General features: G+C 42.5%; 1 protein-coding gene across 1 annotated transcript; it reads right to left on the bottom strand.

Annotated features, from left to right (window-relative positions):
- Nucleotides 1-6141: 6141 nt before the first annotated feature.
- Nucleotides 6142-14140, bottom strand: LOC137381099 (probable G-protein coupled receptor 139). Its single transcript, XM_068053488.1, has 3 exons — nucleotides 14059-14140; nucleotides 13352-13441; nucleotides 6142-7040 (listed from the first exon to the last, which is right to left on the bottom strand). Exons 1-3 carry the CDS (start codon nucleotides 14138-14140, stop codon nucleotides 6142-6144), a joined length of 1071 nt encoding a protein of 356 aa, XP_067909589.1.
- Nucleotides 14141-18628: the final 4488 nt, after the last annotated feature.

The raw sequence follows: 18628 nt of genomic DNA, 5'->3' as shown, positions 1-18628 counted from the left end.
AATTCTACATTATGTTTGAAATAGATATAGGTCATTGTGAAACTGGGGTCTTAAATCTCAACAAAGTAAACGATGAATGTATGAGAGGCAAGTTGGTTATGGAGGATTGGGAAAATGCATTAAAGGATTTGCCAGTTGCCAGGCAATGGCTAGTATTTAAAGAAGTGTGACACGGTTTACAACAAATATACATTCTTCTGAAACACACACAAAAAAAGAAAGGTGATTCAGCCGTGAATAACAAAAGAAGTTTAAAGATTGCAGTAGGTCACAGGAAGTGGCTGATAAGCCCAAGGATGGGGAGGAATTTAGTGTCTAACAAAGGAGCACCAAGAAACTGATACAGAAAGAAAAATGATTATGAATGCAACTTGCTAGTCACATAAATAAGGTCTGTAAAATCTTCTTTAGGTGTGTGAAAAGGAAACTATTAGCGATGACAGGAGAGCTTGTGGTGTTGAATGGAAGAAAAAACGCAAAGACGAAACAATTAGATTGCATTTCCCTTCACGGTGGAAGAAGCAGAAAATCTTCCAGATAGGCTAGGGAACCAAGGTACAAGTAAAATGAGGAACTGAACGGAATTAATAATAATAAAAAGATAGTACTAGAAACAATGATTGGATTGAAAGTTGATAAATCCCTCGGACCAGATGAGAGGCATTACAGAGTATCGAACTAGATCACTATATACATAATGGATGTTTTAGTAGCTTTCTTTCAAACTTCTGTGAATTATGGAAGAGTTCCTGCATATGGAAAAGTAGAAAATCTAACCCCACTATTTGAGAAGGAAGCAAGAGAGTAAAGAGAGAACTACTGGCCTGTTAGTTGGACATCAGTACTAGCGAAAATGTTAGCATCTATTGTAAAGGCTGAGATAACTGGACACTTGGAAGTTTCTTACTCGTTCCTGGGTTGTGGGCGTCGCTGGCTGGGCCAACATTTATTGCCCATCCCTAATTGCCTTTGCAAAGGTAGCGATGAGCTGCCTTCTTGAACCGCTGCCGTTGATGTGGGGTCGGTACACCAAGTTCTTGACCGAGCGACGGTGAAGGAACAGTGATATCATTCCAAGTAAGAATGTTGTGTGGCTTGGAGGGGAACTTACAGGTGGTAGTGTTCCCATGTATAGGCTGCCCTTGCTCTTCTCGGTGATACTATTCGCGGGTTTGGAAGGTGCTGCCGAAGTAGTCTTGTTGCTTTGCTTCAGTGCACTTAGTAAATTGCACACACTGCTGCCACCGTGCGCTAGTCGTGGAGGGAGTGAATGCTTGTGCAGGGGATTCCAATCAAGCAGGGTGTTGGATGGTGTCGAGCTTCTTGAGTGTTGTTGGAGCTGCACCCATCCAGACAATGGGAGGCTATTCCATCACACTCCTGACTTGTGCCTTGCAGATGATAGACCGGCTTTGGGAGTCAGAAAATGACTTACTCGCCGCAGGATTCCGAGCCTCTGACCTGATCTCGTAGCCACTCTATTTATTTGTCTACTCCAGTTCCGTTTCTGGTCAATCGTAACCGCCAGGATGTTGAGAGTGGGGGATTCAGTGATCGTTATGCCATTGAGCGTCAAGGGGAGATGGTTAGATACACTCCTCTTAGAGATGGTCATTGCCTGGCACTTGTGTGGCACAAAAGTTACTTGCCAACTATCAGCCTAAACCTGGATGTTGCTCAGGTGTAGCTGCATTTCTGCACGGACTGCTTCAGTATTCGAGGATTCGCGAATGGTTTTGTACATTGTGCAATCATCAGCGACTATTCTCACTCTGACCTTATGATTTAACGAAAGTTATTGTTAAGCAGCTGAAAATGGTTGGGACTAGGATACTACCCTCAGGAATGTCCTGATGTCCTGATGCAGTGATGTTCTGGATCTGAGATGTTTGCTTTCTGGCATATCTGGGCTACTCTGTGCCTTCGTGGAAGTTGCTGCTCGTGTCTGGGAGGCTGCAGCTGCTGCTGGGGCGCACCTGCCTGTGGGGCCTGCCACTTGTATCGATGCCTCATCACAGCAAAGGGCTGAAGGAAAACAGGGTGAATTGTAGTTAGCTCTATACATCTGGCAACGTTGGCTTCCTTCAAAAGGTCAAGTACGCCTGCATGGACAGAGGTTTCTGTTAATTCCTCCTTCAGTAGCATTCTAACATGAGTTCAATGTAATGGCAAAACATCGCCCACACAAGTTTTAAGCAAGTTTCAGCCATCAGGACCATTGGAATATCAATTGATTTGCCTGCACTGGACCACGTGCAACACCAACCTACACTGGTTCCCAGTTGTGTCCCCAAACAGTGCATAAATTTGCAGAGTTACCGCCACCCCTCTCCAATCATACACAACTGCAGAATTGCTCCCTTCCCCGACTTATCGAAAAACAAATGCAGAGTTGCTCTCTTCCCCGCCCTATCGATAAACAGGTGCAGAATTGCCTTCTTCTCCTTTATCGATGCACAGATAAGTGCAGCCTCCTGCTCTGCTTTATCGATAAACCGATGCACAATTGCCTGCTGCTCCGCTTTATTGATGAGCATGTGCAGAATTGCCCCCTGCGCTGCTTTATTGATAAACATGCAGAATTGCCTCCTGCTCTGCCTCATCGATAAGCAGATGCAGAGTAGCCTCCTGCTCCACCATATCGATACTCGGATGCAGAGTAGCCTTCTGCTCCGCTTTATTGATAAACAGATGCAGAAGTGCACCCTCCCCTTATTAATAAGCAGGTGCAGAGTTGCCCCTTTAATATGCCTTATCAAGAAACGAACGCAGAGTTGTCCCGTTCCCCCATATCTATACAAAGGTACACAGCGGCCCCTTACCGCCTTATCAATAAATAAATGAAGAGTTGTTCCTTCCTTTCCAAATTGATGAACGAATGTAGAGCTAACCCCTTCCCGCTTCCATGATTCATGTTAACTGACTCACATTTACAAGAGGTGTTCCAGTGTGCATTGTTATTAAAAGATTCAGATTTACCAGATGTGGTCCAGTTTGTATTGTTAGTAAATGATACTCATTTACCATTTGTGATGCAGTGTGCATTAATATTAAATGCTTCACACACTTACCAGTTGTGGTCCAGTATGCCTTAATTTTAAATGATTCGCATTTACCAATGTGCTTCAGTGAACATTATTATTAAATGCTTCAATTTCCCAAATATTGCCCAGTGCACTTTAAAGTTGAATGATTTACATTTACCAGATGTGCTTCAGTGTGCATTAGTATTAAATGCTTCCTGTTTGCCAGATGTGCTCCAGTGAGCCTTCATGCTAAATGATTCACATTTATCAGATGTGCTTCAATGTGCACTATTATTAAATACTTCACATTTATCAGATGTGTTCCAGTGTAAATTATTATTCAATACTTCACATTTCTCAGATGTTATCTAGTGTGTCTTAATGTCAAATGCATCACGTTTAAAAGATGTAATGCAGTTTGCATAATTATTAAATGATTTACATTTACCAGATGTGCTCAAGTGTGCATGATTATGAAAAGATTCAGATTTACCAAATGTGGTCCAGTTTGTATTACTATTAAATGATCCAGTTTGCTTTATAATCAAATGCTTCACATTTACCAGATGTAATCCAGTTTGCATTATTATTATAAAAGCAAAATACTGCGGATGCTGGAAATCTGAAACAAAAACAAGAAATGCTGGAACCACTCAGCAGGTCTGGCAGCATCTGTGGAAAGAGAAGCAGAGTTAACGTTTCGGGTCAGTGACCCTTCTTCGGAACTGACAAATATTAGAAAAGTCACAGATTATAAACAAGTGAGGTTGGGGTTGGGCAAGAGATAACAAAGGAGAAGGTGCAGATTGGACCAGGCCACATAGCTGACCAAAAGGTCACGGAGCAAAGGCAAACAATATGTTAATGGTGTGTTGAAAGACAAAGCACTAGTAAAGATTAGGTGTGAATATACTGAATATTGAACATCAGCAAGTGCAAACCTGAAGAAAAACAACCTGAAAAAAACAGTGGGTAAGCAAACTGAACAAACTAAGATGAAATGAAATAAATGCAAAAAAAGATTGTAAAAAATGTAAAAAGGAATGCAAAAAGGAATGAAAAGATTCAGATTTACCAGATGTGGTCTAGTTTGTCTTACTATTAAATGATAATCATTTCCCAGTTGAGATCCATTGCACATTATTATCAAATGCTTCATATTTACTAGATGTGGTCCACTGTGCCGTAATGTTAAATGAGTCACATTTACTAGATATGGTGCAGTGTTAATTATTATTAAATGCTTCACATTTCCCAGATATTGTCCAATGGCTTTCATGTTAACTGATTCAAGTTTGCAAGATGTGTCCCAGTGTGCATCATTATTGCAAGATTCAGATTTACCAGATGTGGTCCGGTTTGTATTCCCATTTAATAATGGTCATTTACCATTTGAGATCTAGTGTGCATTCGTGTAAAATGCTTCACATTTAGTGTTTGCGGTCCAGGGTGCAATATTATTAAATGCTTCACATTTCCCAGATGTTGTCCAGTGCACCTTAATGTTGAATGATTCACTTTTACCAGATGTGCTGCACTGTGCATTATTATATGCTTCATATTTACCAGATGTTATCTATTGTGTCTTAATGTGAAATGAATCACCTTTGCAAGATGTGTTCCAGTGTGTATAATTGATAAATGTTTCGCATTTACCAGACATGTTCAAGATTTCATCATGATTGCAAGATTAAGATTTACCAGATGTGGTCCAGTTTGTATTACTATTACATTATACACATTTAACAGTTGAGGGTCAGTGTGTATTATGATTAAATGTTTCACATTTACCAGTTGTGGTCCAGTGTGCATTATTGTTGAAGAATTAATACTTATCAGGTATGATCCAAGATGCATTATCATTAAAAGTTTCAAATTTTCCGCATTAGGTCCGGTGCATATGGGATGTGGTGACATGGTGGCAACGTCACTGAAGTAGTGCTGGAAAGACCTAGTCGAATTCCCTGAGCGCACATGTTCAAACCCCATCACGCCAGTGGCGGGATTGTGATTTCAGCTCATTAGTACTGGAGGCGTGAAACTGTCAGTGATTGTTGTTAAAAACCCATCTGGTTCAATAATATCCTTTAGGGAAAGAGTCTTCTGTCCTTACCTGCTCTGCTCTACATATGAGCACTTGAAATGCAATAGCATCCAAAGCAACGGGCCAAGTGCAGGAATATGGAATTAGAATAATTAAGTGCTGGACAGCCGGCGTGGACACGATGGGCCGAAGGGGCCGTTTCTGCGCTGTATAACTCTATGACTCTATGAGTCGAGACCCAAAGAAATGTGGTTGGCTCTTAACTGACTGGCCTAGCAAGCCATTGAGTTGCCAATGGCAATTACGGGCGGGCAAAAAAATGCTATTCTTGCCAGCGGTGCCCACATGCCCTGAAAGAATTAAAATTACTAAACACCACACACGTTCCAGTTTACAATATTATTGAACGCAGTGTGCATCATTATTGAACAGTTCACATTTACCAGATATGGTCCAGTGTGCAATATTATTAAATGGCTCACATTTACCAGATGTGGTCCAGTGTTTATTATTAATATTGCTTCATATTTATCCTAACTGGTCCAGTGTTTGTCATTACTGTTGCTTCACATTTACCAGATGTGCGTCCAGTGTGCATTATTACCCAATGTTTCACATTTACCAGATGTGATCCTGTGTACGTTATTACTCAACGTTTCACATTTACCATATGTGATCCCGTGTCCATTATCATTAACTGCTTCATTTTTATTAGATGCGATCCAGTGTGCATTAGCATTGAAGACGCCACATTTGCCAGCTGTGGTGGAACGCGCATTATTCGTAGACACTCCCCATTTAGTCGATGTGGTCAAAGTGTGCATTATTATTAATGGTTCACATTTAACGGACACGATCTTACACACTGCAATATTACTTCATATTTATCTGATGTGGTCCAGTGTGCTTTACAATGCAGCTGCATTGGGCTGAGTAGGTGGTTTATTGGCCAGTTCTCGCTCTTAAGAGAGTCAGCCTGTTTCCTGCCATCACCTGCCAGTCTGGTGTTATGGGACAGAAGAAGGGTATGGTTTTCAATCTACACAGATGCATCTTTCTGTCAATTGCTTGCTATTTACATAATCTCCCATTCAGTGTGATCATGTATTTCATTCCAATCATCAGCTCTTCTCTGCATTTTCTCTGTGTCAGCCCATAAATACACGTGTTGGTGCAAGAACTGAGAAGCTGCAGCATGAATCCCGTTTGCTGGTTGATGTATATTGGGTTACTATAGTATCTGTCTGTATAATTGTAGTTTTTCACCCGCCACCTTAGGGAATGCACAACATATGTCATCCAGAGAAGAATGAAATTACCAGATATAGTAAAGAGCAAGATCATTGATCTCTTCCGGTTCTCACTCTCTGGATCATTTTGGTTATTGATGCTGCTGAGGAGCGCCCTGCGGACGATATTGGACTTTAGAATATGTTTCACAGTGAGAGTATTTAACAAAAGGATCAAAAAGATCGGCACTAAATGTGTTAAAATACTGTCAAACCACTCGTACACCGCCCAGAAGGGCGAAGTGTAATAGGCAAAGGTTTCAATGCAGAAGTATGGAATGTTGTTAATTATAAGTTGGGGTTCATACATGAAATAAAAGGGGATGCTTCTCAGGCAGCCGAGCACACACACGGTCGCTGAAACCATGTTCGCCGTTCTCTGGGTACAATGCTTTCGTTGAAGATTCGGACAACAAATGGCTACAAAGCGATCAAAGGTGAAAGCAACCATGAACCAGACGGAGCAGTCCAGTGCTGCAATTTTCGTGACAAGTTTCATGGCGCATACGGGAGTGATGAACAAGAATTTTATTGGCAAGTAAATATTGTTAATTCGCTTCAATATTACTTCAATGATCACCACCATTAGATCCGCCACTGCCATGGCCACCAAGTAATGAGTGACACATTTGGAGAGACCGCATTTTCCACGGGACAGGATCACAATCGCGAGCAGGTTCACTACAAGAGAGAGAAAAGGGAATTATCATTAGACCATCCCAAGATCAGTCGCAGTCCCCGACCCTTGGCACTAATTTCAGCTTTGATGTTTCCTTTGTTAATTGTGATTAGTTCTGGACACAAAACTGATCTGGAGTTGCAATGAGGCAAATTAAAATGAACTGAATTGTACGGAAACTGAGTTAAATAAAAGATTGAGGGAAAATGTAAGAATGCAGAAGATTCTGAATATGCAGCTATAACGTGTGTTGCTTCAGAAAAAAAAAAGATTTTAGTTTCGGTGGCTGCAGCGTGGATAGCAACGGAGGTGCGTGAACGGGCTTACAGCTGTGAAGTCAATTTCAGCGTAAGTTTAAAAGTGAATTCCCTTTTGTTTTCGGAGGACCAGGGGACTGCTGGGTAAGGAAAAAGTAGATTTGTTGGGAATTTGGAATAGTGGGAATGGAGGTTAAGGCAGTTGCATGTTCCTCCTGCAGAATGTGGGAGGTAAGGGTCGCCAAGAGTGTCCCTGCTGACTGCATCTGTGGGAAGTGCGCCCAACTCCAGCTCCTCGAGAACCGCGTTAGGGAACTGGAGCTGGAGCTGGATGAAATTCGGATCATTCGGGAGGCGAAGGAGGTTATTGAGAGGAGTTATGGGGAGGTAGTCACACCTCAGGTAAAAGAAGTAGGTAGATGGGTTACCGTCAGGGGAAGGAGAGGGAACCAGCAGGCAGTGCAGGGATCCCCTGTGGCCGTTTCCCTCAACAACAGGTATACCGTTTTGGATACTGTTGCGGGGGACGACTTACCAGGGGTAAGCAATGGGGTACAGATATCTGGCACAGAGTCTGTCCCTGTTGCTCAGAAGGGAAGGGGGAAGAGGAGCAGAACATTAGTCATTGGGGACTCCATAGTTAGGGGAACAGATAGGAGCTTCTGTGGGAACGAGAGAGACTCACGGTTGGTATATTGCCTCCCAGGTGCCAGGGTTCGTGATGTCTCGGATCGTGTTTTTGGGATCCTTAATGGGGAGGGGGAGCAGCCCCAAGTCGTGGTCCACATAGGCACCAACGACATAGGTAGCAAGAGAGATGGGGATTTAAGACAGAAATGTAGGGAGCTAGGGTGGAAGCTTAGAGCGAGAACAAACAGAGTTGTTATCTCTGGGTTGTTGCCCGTGCCACGTGATAGCGAAGCGAGGAATAGGGAGAGAGAGGAGTTGAACACGTGGCTGCAGGGATGGTGCAGGAGGGAGGGTTTTGGTTTCCTGGATAATTGGGGCTCTTTCTGGGGTAGGTGGGACCTCTACAAACAGGATGGTCTTCACCTGAACCAGAGGGGTACCAATATCCTGGGGGGGAGGTTTGCTCGTGCTCTTCGGGGGGGTTTAAACTAATTCAGCAGGGGAATGGGAACCTAAATTGTAGTGCCAGTGGACAGGATGTTGAGAGTAGTGAGGTCAGGGATATGGTTACAAGGACGCAAGAGGGCACTGGCAAGCAAGAACCTGGTTTAAAGTGTGTCTATTTCAACGCCAGGAGCATCCGGAATAAGGATGGTGAGCTTGCAGCATGGGTTGGTACCTGGGATCTCGATGTAGTGGCCATTTCGGAGACATGGGTAGAGCAGGGGCAGGAATGGATGTTGCAGATTCCGGGATTTAGAAGTTTCAGTAAGAACAGAGAAGATGGTAAAAGAGGGGGGGAGTGTGGCATTGTTAATCAAGGAGAGTATTACAGCGACAGAAAGGACGTTTGAGGACTCGGCTACTGAGGTAGTATGGGCTGAGGTTAGAAACAGGAGAGGTGAGGTTACCCTGTTGAGAGTCTTTTATAGACCTCCGAATAGTTCCAGAGATGTAGAGGAAAGGATAGCGAAGATGATTCTCGACAGGGGTGAGAGTAACAGGGTAGTTGTTATGGGGGACTAGTTGTTATGATGCGATTAGGCAAGATTTCGGATGCGTAGGATGGAGAAGGAAACTGCAGCGGATGGGAACAATCGAAATGTGGAGCTTATTCAAGGAGCAGCTACTGCGTGTCCTTGATAAGGATGTACCTGTGAGGCAGGGGGGAAGTTGTCGTGCGAGGGAGCCGTGGTTTACTAAAGAAGTTGAAGCGCTTGTCAAGAGGAAGAAGAAGGCTTATGTTAGGATGAGACGTGAAGGCTCAGTTAGGGAGCTTGAGAGCTACAAGCTAGCCAGGAAGGATCTAAAGGGAGAGCTAAGAAGAGCAAGGAGAGGACACGAGAAGTCATTGGTGGATCGGATCAGGGAAAACCCTAAGGCTTTCTATAGGTATATCAGGAATAAAAGAATGACTAGAGTTAGATTAGGGCCAATCAAGGATAGTAGCGGGAAGTTGTGTGTGGAATCAGAGGAGATAGGGGAAGTGTTAAATGAATATTTTGCGTCAGTATTTACAGTAGAGAAAGAAAATGTTGTTGAGAATACTGAGATTCAGGCTACGAGGCTAGATGGGATTGAGGTTCACAAGGAGGAGGTGTTAGCAATTTTGGAAAGTGTGAAAATAGATACGTCCCCTGGGCCAGATGGGATTTATCCTAGGATTCTCTGGGAAGCTAGGGAGGAGATTGCAGAGCCTTTGTCCTTGATCTTTATGTCGTCATTGTCGACAGGAATAGTGCCGGAAGACTGGAGGATTGCAAATGTTGTCCCCTTGTTCAAGAAGGGGAGTAGAGACAGCCCTGGTAATTATAGACCTGTGAGCCTTACTTCGGTTGTGGGTAAAATGTTGGAAAAGGTTATAAGAGACAGGATTTATAATCATCTTGAAAAGAATAAGTACATTAGAGATAGTCAGCACGGTTTTGTGACGGGTAGGTCGTGCCTCACAAACCTTATTGAGTTTTTCGAGAAGGTGACCAAACAGGTGGATGAGGGTAAAGCAGTGGATGTGGTGTATATGGATTTCAGTCAGGCGTTTGATAAGGTTCCCCACGGTAGGCTATTGCAGAAAATACGGAAGTATGGGGTTGAAGGTGATTTAGAGCTTTGGATCAGAAATTGGCTAGCTGAAAGAAGACAGAGGGTGGTGGTTGATGGCAAATGTTCATCCTGGAGTTTAGTTACTAGTGGTGTACCGCAAGGATCTGTTTTGGGGCCACTGCTGTTTGTCATTTTTATAAATGACCTGGAAGAGGGTGTAGAAGGGTGGGTTAGTAAATTTGCAGATGACACTAAGGTCGGTGGAGTTGTGGATAGTGCCGAAGGATGTTGTCGGGTACAGAGATACATAGATAGGCTGCAGAGCTGGGCTGAGAGATGGCAAATGGAGTTTAATGCGGAAAAGTGTGAGGTGATTCACTTTGGAAGGAGTAACAGGAATGCAGAGTACTGGGCTCATGGGAGGATTCTTGGTACTGTAGATGAACAGAGAGATCTTGGTGTCCAGGTACATAAATCCCTGAAGGTTGCTAACCAGGTTAATAGGGCTGTTAAGATGGCATATGGTGTGTTGGCTTTTATTAGTAGGGGGGTCGAGTTTCGGAGCCACGAGGTCATGCTGCAGCTGTACAAAACTCTGGTGAGACCGCACCTGGAGTATTGCGTGCAGTTCTGGTCACCGCATTATCGGAAGGATGTGGAAGCTATGGAAAGGGTGCAGAGGAGATTTACTAGGATGTTGCCTGGTATGGAGGGAAGGTCTTACGAGGAAAGGCTGAGGGACTTGAGGTTGTTTTCGTTGGAGAGAAGGAGGAGGAGAGGTGACTTAATAGAGACATATAAGATAATCAGAGGGTTAGATAGGGTGGATAGTGAGCGTCTTTTTCCTCGGATGGTGATGGCAAACACGAGGGGACATAGCTTCAAGTTGAGGGGTGATAGATATCGGACAGATGTGAGAGGTAGTTTCTTTACTCAGAGAGTAGTAAGGGCGTGGAACGCCCTGCCTGCAGCAGTAGTAGATTCGCCAACTTTAAGGGCATTTAAGTGGACATTGGATAGACACATGGATGAAAATGGAATAGTGTAGGTCAGATGGTTTCACAGGGCGGCGCAACATCGAGGGCCTTAGGGCCTGTACTGCGCTGTAATGTTCTAAATGAAGGAGGAAGGGAACAAGACACGTGTAATATGAGAATCCCGATGGATGGGACTGCTCTCACCGGGTCTCATTCTTACCCTTCCAATTGTCGCCAAATAATTACGTGCAAAGTGTAATCTACCGTTACCTCTCCTGTCCATCAATGATCTATCCTTTATCCGCTCCCATTTCACATTGACAAGCTACTCCTCGGCTTCATCATTCGAAAATGCTGCATCATTTTCCACATTTCTGTTGACAACACCAAGCTTGACATCACCATGTCTGTCAACTCCTCAACGCCACTAAATTATCACACTGCTTGTCTGAAATCCATGATGAACAACATTTCCTTCAGTTAAATATTAGGAAGAGTGAAACCATTGTCTTCTGCCCCGTCACATCTCTGTTCCCTCGCCATTAATTCCAAGCCACTCCGTGACAATTGTCTGACATTGAGCAAGACTGTTCACAACGTCAATGTTATACCTGATGAAGAGCCAACCACATATCTGCGCCATCACTAAGGCAACCTATTTCAACATCTGTCCACTGCCCAACTCGTCCCCTGCCTCAACTCATCTGCTGCTGAAACCCTCATCCATTCTATTGTTACCTCCAGATTTGAATCTGCCAATACACTCCTGACTGGCTTCCCACATTCTTTCTTCTGTAAACTTGCAGTCATTCAAAACCCAGCGGCTGATGGATTCACTCGCACATAGTCCTGCTTCCCTATCACCCTTGTGCTCGCTGACCTATGTTGGCTGCCTGCCAAACAACGCCTCTATTGTAAAATTCTCATCCTTGTTTTGAATTCCGTTGATTTCCCCACCCCCAACCCTGTAGTCTCCACCAATCTTTGCAGATTTCTAGTCTCCTCTAATCCTGGCCGCTTGTTCATCCTTGATATTAATTGCTTCACAATTGGCGACCATGCATTCCCTGCCTGGGTTCTGAGCTCTGAAATTCCCTTCGAAATCTATTCACATCTCTAACTCGCTTTGCTCATTTATGATATTCCTTAAAGCATGCCATTATTTCCTTACGTGGCTCGGAGTGACATTTTTTCCCCTCCATAATGCTCCTGTGAAGGGGCAAGGGAAGTTTTATTCCTTAAAAGGCGCTATATTAACACAAGGTGCGATTGCTGACTAGACATTGATGTGGAGCAAAAATAGACAAGATGAAAAATGGAATGTGGAATGAAGGTAAGAGACTGCAATACGATTAATAATGAATTCAAAGGTGTGTCAAAACGGGAAACGAAGCAACGAAATCGCACTTACCAGCCCTACTGTCATAGCCTGTTTGCTCTTTAATTTACCCACCTTTGCAATCTCATCTTTCTCGGTCAATCAATACTGATAACCCTCCCTGTCCTTTCAGGCAACTCTGTTATGGAGAGACAGACAAAGGAGGCAGAATCAGGACAAAATAAATCCCTGAGCGATCTGGGGAATTTATGGCGCGTTTGGTGGGTTGGAGAGAGATAAGTCTTGAGTGGAGCGAGGGAATCAAATAACGGGAAAATCAGGCAATGGGAAAGGTGCAATGAAGAGACATTCTTACAAAATTCCATTTCATATACATCTCTTTATCCATTTCCACCACCACCTAAATCCATTTCCCATAATCCGCTTTGCTCTCTCTCTCTCTCTCTCTTTCTCTCTCTATCCATCTCTCTCTCCCAGGTTCAACTGATGCTGCCCTTTTCCCCAGCTCTGTTGGAAGCTAAGTTCCCAAATACTCCTACGGGGTTTCTCCATACCATTTAATTCCCAAGCACTGGGGGACTCTTGGATTGGCGAGTATTGAACCTACATTGTCCATAACCTATGAATTCCATTGATATAATTTTCGGCCTGCTTCATTTAGATTGCAATTTTCACATGCAGTATTTACATTTAACAAAAATGCATCTGTTTCAGTATGATCAAATAATCAATTGCAAAGCCTTTCCCTGTGGTATTTCTCCTGCATTTAGTGATCAATGGAGACGCCATGTGTTCCAAACATAGTTTTAAAAGACTATGACTTATCCTAGATACCTGTCACATTGCCATCCTATCAAGTTTAAACAGCCAAGTAACCGGCTGCAAGACGGAAAATAACTGCGCATACAGTGCTACCTAATAACTAATTGATTTCCTACAGAGCTGACTTTCGAACAGCACCCTCACCAGCCAAGAGCTTACGAGGCAATCACTGGCCCTGACAACTTCTCTCAGATCTCAGGCAGAGTGAAAGCTACTGATAAAAGGTTAACAACCTAAAATGTTACCTCTGTTTCCCTCGCTACAGAAGCTGCCAGACATGGCGATTATTGCCAATTTTTCTGGCTTTATTTTATTGTTGATATTGGGCATGCAGTCTATTTCAACAACGGAAAGTACTTTTATTTGAATCAATGAATGATCATGGCCCTTTCAGTACCAGCAATACAGAACTATCTTTCTCTGGAATCATGATTTTTGTGAAGAGCTCATAGCCAATGGTCTGGACTAAAATGGTTAATTTTCAGGTGAAAATGCTTTGCTTCTCCTTGTTATTTCCGACAATACAAAAAAAAAGTTGAAACCTCAATGGAAACAATGGTGCAATTTCTGACGGGGTGACTGATGACATCTGTTGCGAGCGTCTATTGGAGATATGGAATTCTCCTAGATAGAGTACTGGGACATCACTTACCATTATTTCTGTGGTTGAAGTTTCAAACAAATTGGTAATTTTAATTAAGAAATCTTATTAAGCAGACAACTAACAATACTAAATATATTTATACAATAGAATAGGCGATTATATCACAGACGTCAAAACATATTACACAGTTTGCATATTCTCTGTTTTCTTTCCATCTGTCTTTCTGACACGCTCTTCATCTCTTTCTTATGTCCAAATTTATTAATACTGTTATGTACAGTAGAGGACAAGGAACAAGAACAGAAGCAGTTACATTGCTTTATACTTTGACCAGTTTTATTGTCTTACCCGTTATACCAACGGCTGCAAGAATAGGGTAGTAAATGCGTTCAAATTCAAAGATGAATGGATAATCCATGTTCCATGTCATCGCACGCTGTCTTTGAGACTCTGACTGAAAATTGTGAATTCAGTCAAATGAGACCCTACTTATACCAGTGGGCGATGGTGACTGGGATAATTAGCGTGAAGTGCACCACATTAGTTATATTCAGTTAAACAAACAAAATTAATCATCTATTCTCCCCAAGGCACCATTATCCAACTAAACCTATCTTCAGGGCAATTGCAAAACACTTTAAAATTGCTTTAGAATATTTTCAAAAACAAGAAGTTCCCTGCACGTTGCAACTGAGCTGCATAGACAACCTTATTAAACAAACATATGGACATTGGTTACATGTACAGACAATGACTTTGATCGTCATTTTCAAAAATCTCTACTTAGAACTGTGTACTGTGTGAATGGCCCCCAAGTGTTTGTAATTGGGAGCTGAAATTATTGACAGCATTTTATAATTTGAAATTCCAGGAGAAGAGAGCAGGGATGTATTTAAGAGGCAAAGTAGATTATCACATTGCTATGAAAGTACTTTATTTAAAATGTTGTGAATGAGTGGAGAGATTGAAACAGATGTTGAACTTTTTTTCAAAAGAATGTTCATTTCAAGGTTTTGAGTTTTTGTGTAAAACCTAACCTTTACTGTATGTCACAATCCTTAAGCTAAAGAAACAACAAGAGACTTGATGACTGGAGGAGTTGTTCTCAGAGAAATGACATGTGAAGATTTATGGTGGTCAGGAAGTTTTGACTTTCAGTTGGGCTGTGGATATTTTTGTGAGTCAGTTGCAAAACAGCCTGCCAAGAGAAAGAATGCCATCTGATCTTTTCTCCAGTTCTCCGAGAAACCCTGAGAACCCAGTGTGATAACTGAAACTCCTGATGCTGAATTTCTTCTGGAAGGCATTCCAAATTAATCTTCCACGTCGCCTGAAGGGAAATGTTGCGAAACATCCCAGTGACAGCCGTCAACACATTTGTGGGACGCCAGTAAAACGGACAACTGCTATCATTTCACATCTTCTCATATTCCTTCGACATTTAACAAGTATTTGGCCAAAGCATTTTGTTGCCTTTATTGTAAAGAGATCTCTGCAGAGAGAACATCTTTATTTTTCTTTAACCGGTGTGTGAGAGTGTGTGTGTGTGTGTGTGTATATGTGTGTCTGTGTGTGTGTGTGTGTGTGTGTGTGTGTGTGTATGTGTGTGCATGTGTGGCTGTGTGTGTTTGTGTGTATGTGCGTGTGTGTGTGCATGTGTGGCTGTGTGTGTTTGTGTGTATGTGCGTGTGTGTGTGTGTGTGTTGTGTGTGTGTGTGTGTTGTGTGCGTGTGTGTGTGTTGTGTGCGTGTGTGTGTGTTGCGTGCGTGTGTATTGTGCTATTATTAGAAATGAACTTTCATATTTCTATCAGTGTGTTAATCAGTGTTTTCATCTTGACCGACTAAGTCGTGTTTTATAATAAATTAACAATTTTGTTCTTTATTAAAGAAACCTGGTTGGTGGATTTTATTCTTAAATAAAAGAAGAGTATATAATTGGTTGTATCGGTAACTGGATAAACGCTGAAATACATTTTGTGACCCGTGGAGGAGTGGAACTAGAGAAAGACAATGAACTCGTCCAGCCTCAGTCGTAAGAACATGGTGGAGAAAACAACGGAAGAATATGTTGATGCTGTGAGACAAAGAGTGATGTGATGAGGCTCACGTTTGGCATGCTCATTAACACAGCCTAAATGGGCTGAACGGCCTGTTTCCGTGCTGTACATTGTAAGGAACCACGTGCATTTGCACAGCTTCTGAAAGGTCCATGTTTTTTTTTTTCAAAAGGGTTTTTCTTTCGAAAGTCATAAGCACAGAAGATGGGATGAATGATATTCAAGAATTTTCAAATTGTGAAAGTTTATTCTCACCTGTAAGTCGGGAGAAACATACTGAGCAAAGTTTCTTAGCTAAACCAGATGTATTATCAATTTCACAGACTCTCAGAACATCAACCTTTATTCAAAGGTTCTGTGGCAGGAATCTAGACCAGTGAGATAGAAGATATCACAGGAGTACCAAGCACTGTCATGAGGTTAATTTAATAACTTCGACCTAAATACCGAATTAAACAACTTTGGATCCGAACCACCGGTCCCATTTGTTTGGAAATTTCGCTGGTAATGGTTCTGTTCTTGCCATTTATATCTTCACTGGACTCAGCATTTGCTTTTGTACATGTCCCATTACCATACATGTTGTTTGCACCACCATCCTCTTTATCTTTTAATAACGCCTGCCCGCCATGCAATCACAGAGTTTCCCGTTCTGCAATAGAGTGTGTTGCTTCTATTTCCCCCCTTTCTTCTTTACTTTTCACCCTCCGCTGCCCATTTCACCTGTCATATGCCTCATTTTATTCCTCTGCTCTCTGGTATTCTGCCCTCCCAAATCACAACTCCAAACCTTCACCACTCCCTGTCCTTCCCATTCCCTTGCAGCCATTCCAACCTTGCCCCTCTTTTAGATACGCTGACAGGTCCCTCTCTGATTCTCTTGACATCCCAAACCGGTTTTCCACTCATTCACCGACTTACCCCCGGTGGATAATCTTACTTACCTCAATGTATCCCACTAAACCCTCTACAGTTTGCCGATGTGGACTCTGTCAGTGGGTCGACTATCATCGTCCATCTCTGCTCAATCCTCCAAAATGTCCTCGCAATTGTTAACAAGGTTCTATTCATCTACACGTTGATTTTGGATGATTGCATCGTCATCAATATCTTGACTAAAAGCTTGGCACATGTGTAATGATACATTTCCCCTTGACATTGACTGGCTATACCTACTTGCTAACTATCCCGCCTAGAATGCTAAAGCGGAAGTGTGGCCCCTGATCAGCAAATCTCACCTTGGTTTGACCATCTGCTCCTAGAATCGTCTCCTGCCTTGAGCATCTCGCCTTGTTTCAACCTCGTCATCTCTATCTAACTCAGCCTTGAATAAATTCAATGGTACAGCCCGCATTGCATTCTGGGAGGAAATTTCTACAGACGAAGGAAACTTTGAGAACAAATTCTCCTCGAATCCGTTTTAAAAGGGAGGCCTCTTATTCTTAAACTGGAAGATGCATCCCCCAGCTCTCGTATCCACCACAAAAGGAAACATTCTCCCGGTATCCACACTATCAAGCCCCCTCAGGATCATATTTATTTCAATCAGATCACTTCTTATTCTTTGAAACTCTAATGGGTCTCGGCCCAAACTGTTCAAACTTTATTCAAAAGATAAGCCCATCATCCCAGGAATTAGTCGAGTGAGCCTTATCTGAACTGCGTATAACGCAATTAAAACATTTTTCAAATAAGGAGACCAAAACTGTGCACAATACTTTGGATGCAGTCTCACCAAGGTTGTGTATAGCTGCAGTAATACATACATACTTTTATATTCGCTTCCCCTTGTAATTAACGCCAACTTTCCATTTGCTTTCTGAATCTTAAGCTGTACCTGAATACTAACCTTTGGTCATTCATGCACCAAGACACACAGATCTTTCTGTACTCCCGAGTTCTGAAATCTCTCTCCATTTAAACAGCACATAGGTTTTCAATTCTTCCTGCCAATGAACAAGTTCACATTTTCCAACATTAAACTCCACCTGTCAAACATTTCCCCACTCTTTCTACCAATCTATACTTCTCTTTGCAACGTACTTTCATTCCTATCTTGCCGCCATCGGCAAATGTCGCAACCATGCATTTGATCCCTTAATCCAAGTCTTTGATATCGATTGCAAATGGTTGAGGGCACAGCACTGATCACTCTGGGCAGACCAGTAATAGCAGCTTGTCAACCCGGAAGAAAATCAGTGTATCCATTCTCTCTGCTTCCTGTTAGCTAACTAGTCCTTTATCGAGGCCAGTATCTTACCACCTACACCATCTACTCCCATATTGTGTGATATTTGATAAGACACCTTCTCAAATGCATTTTGGAAATCCAAACACATCATATCTACAGGTTTCCCTTGATACGTCTTGCTGGTTCCTCCCTAGAAGAATTCCAACAAATTAGGTAAACACGATTTCCCTTTCACAAAACCCTGTCGGCAATGTTTAATCTCATTATGATTTTCTACGTATCTGCTGTAACCTTTTTACTAATGGATCCTAGTAACTTCTCTATGACAGATGTTATTCTAACTGGCCTCTCGTTTCCTGCTTTCCGTCTCCATCCTGAATTGAACGAAGGAGCTGCATTTGCTATTTTTCAGTGCGCTGGTTTCCTTCAAATATGTCATGAATTTTGGTAGATTATAAACGAGGCCTTGACTATTTCTGCATCGAATTATTTTAAGACAACAGGAGGCAGGCCATCTGGTCCTGGGGACTTGTCAACCTTTAGGCCTAATAAATTTCCCAGAAGCTTTTCCCTCGTGATGGTGATTGTTCTATGCTCTGCACTCCCTTTGTCCTCTTGTCTTTGAAGAATATTTGGTGTGTTTCCAAGTCTTGTCCACTGAAAGCAGA

This window comes from Heterodontus francisci, chromosome 21, assembly GCF_036365525.1.
Source record: "Heterodontus francisci isolate sHetFra1 chromosome 21, sHetFra1.hap1, whole genome shotgun sequence".
NCBI classification, from domain to species: Eukaryota; Metazoa; Chordata; class Chondrichthyes; order Heterodontiformes; family Heterodontidae; genus Heterodontus; species Heterodontus francisci.
The sequence above is the reverse complement of the archived record's forward strand: the minus strand, read 5'-3'. Positions and strand labels throughout refer to the sequence as shown.

Coding starts and splice junctions, on each gene's coding strand:
- LOC137381099 (XM_068053488.1), bottom strand. CDS start 14,140: ATGACATGGAACATGGATTATCCATTCATCTTTGAATTTGAACGCATT. Junction 13,442..14,058: donor TGCAGCCGTTGGTATAACGG/GTAAGACAATAA, acceptor TTGTTGAAATAG/ACTGCATGCCCAATATCAAC. Junction 7,041..13,351: donor CTGTAGCGAGGGAAACAGAG/GTAACATTTTAG, acceptor TCTCTCTTGTAG/TGAACCTGCTCGCGATTGTG.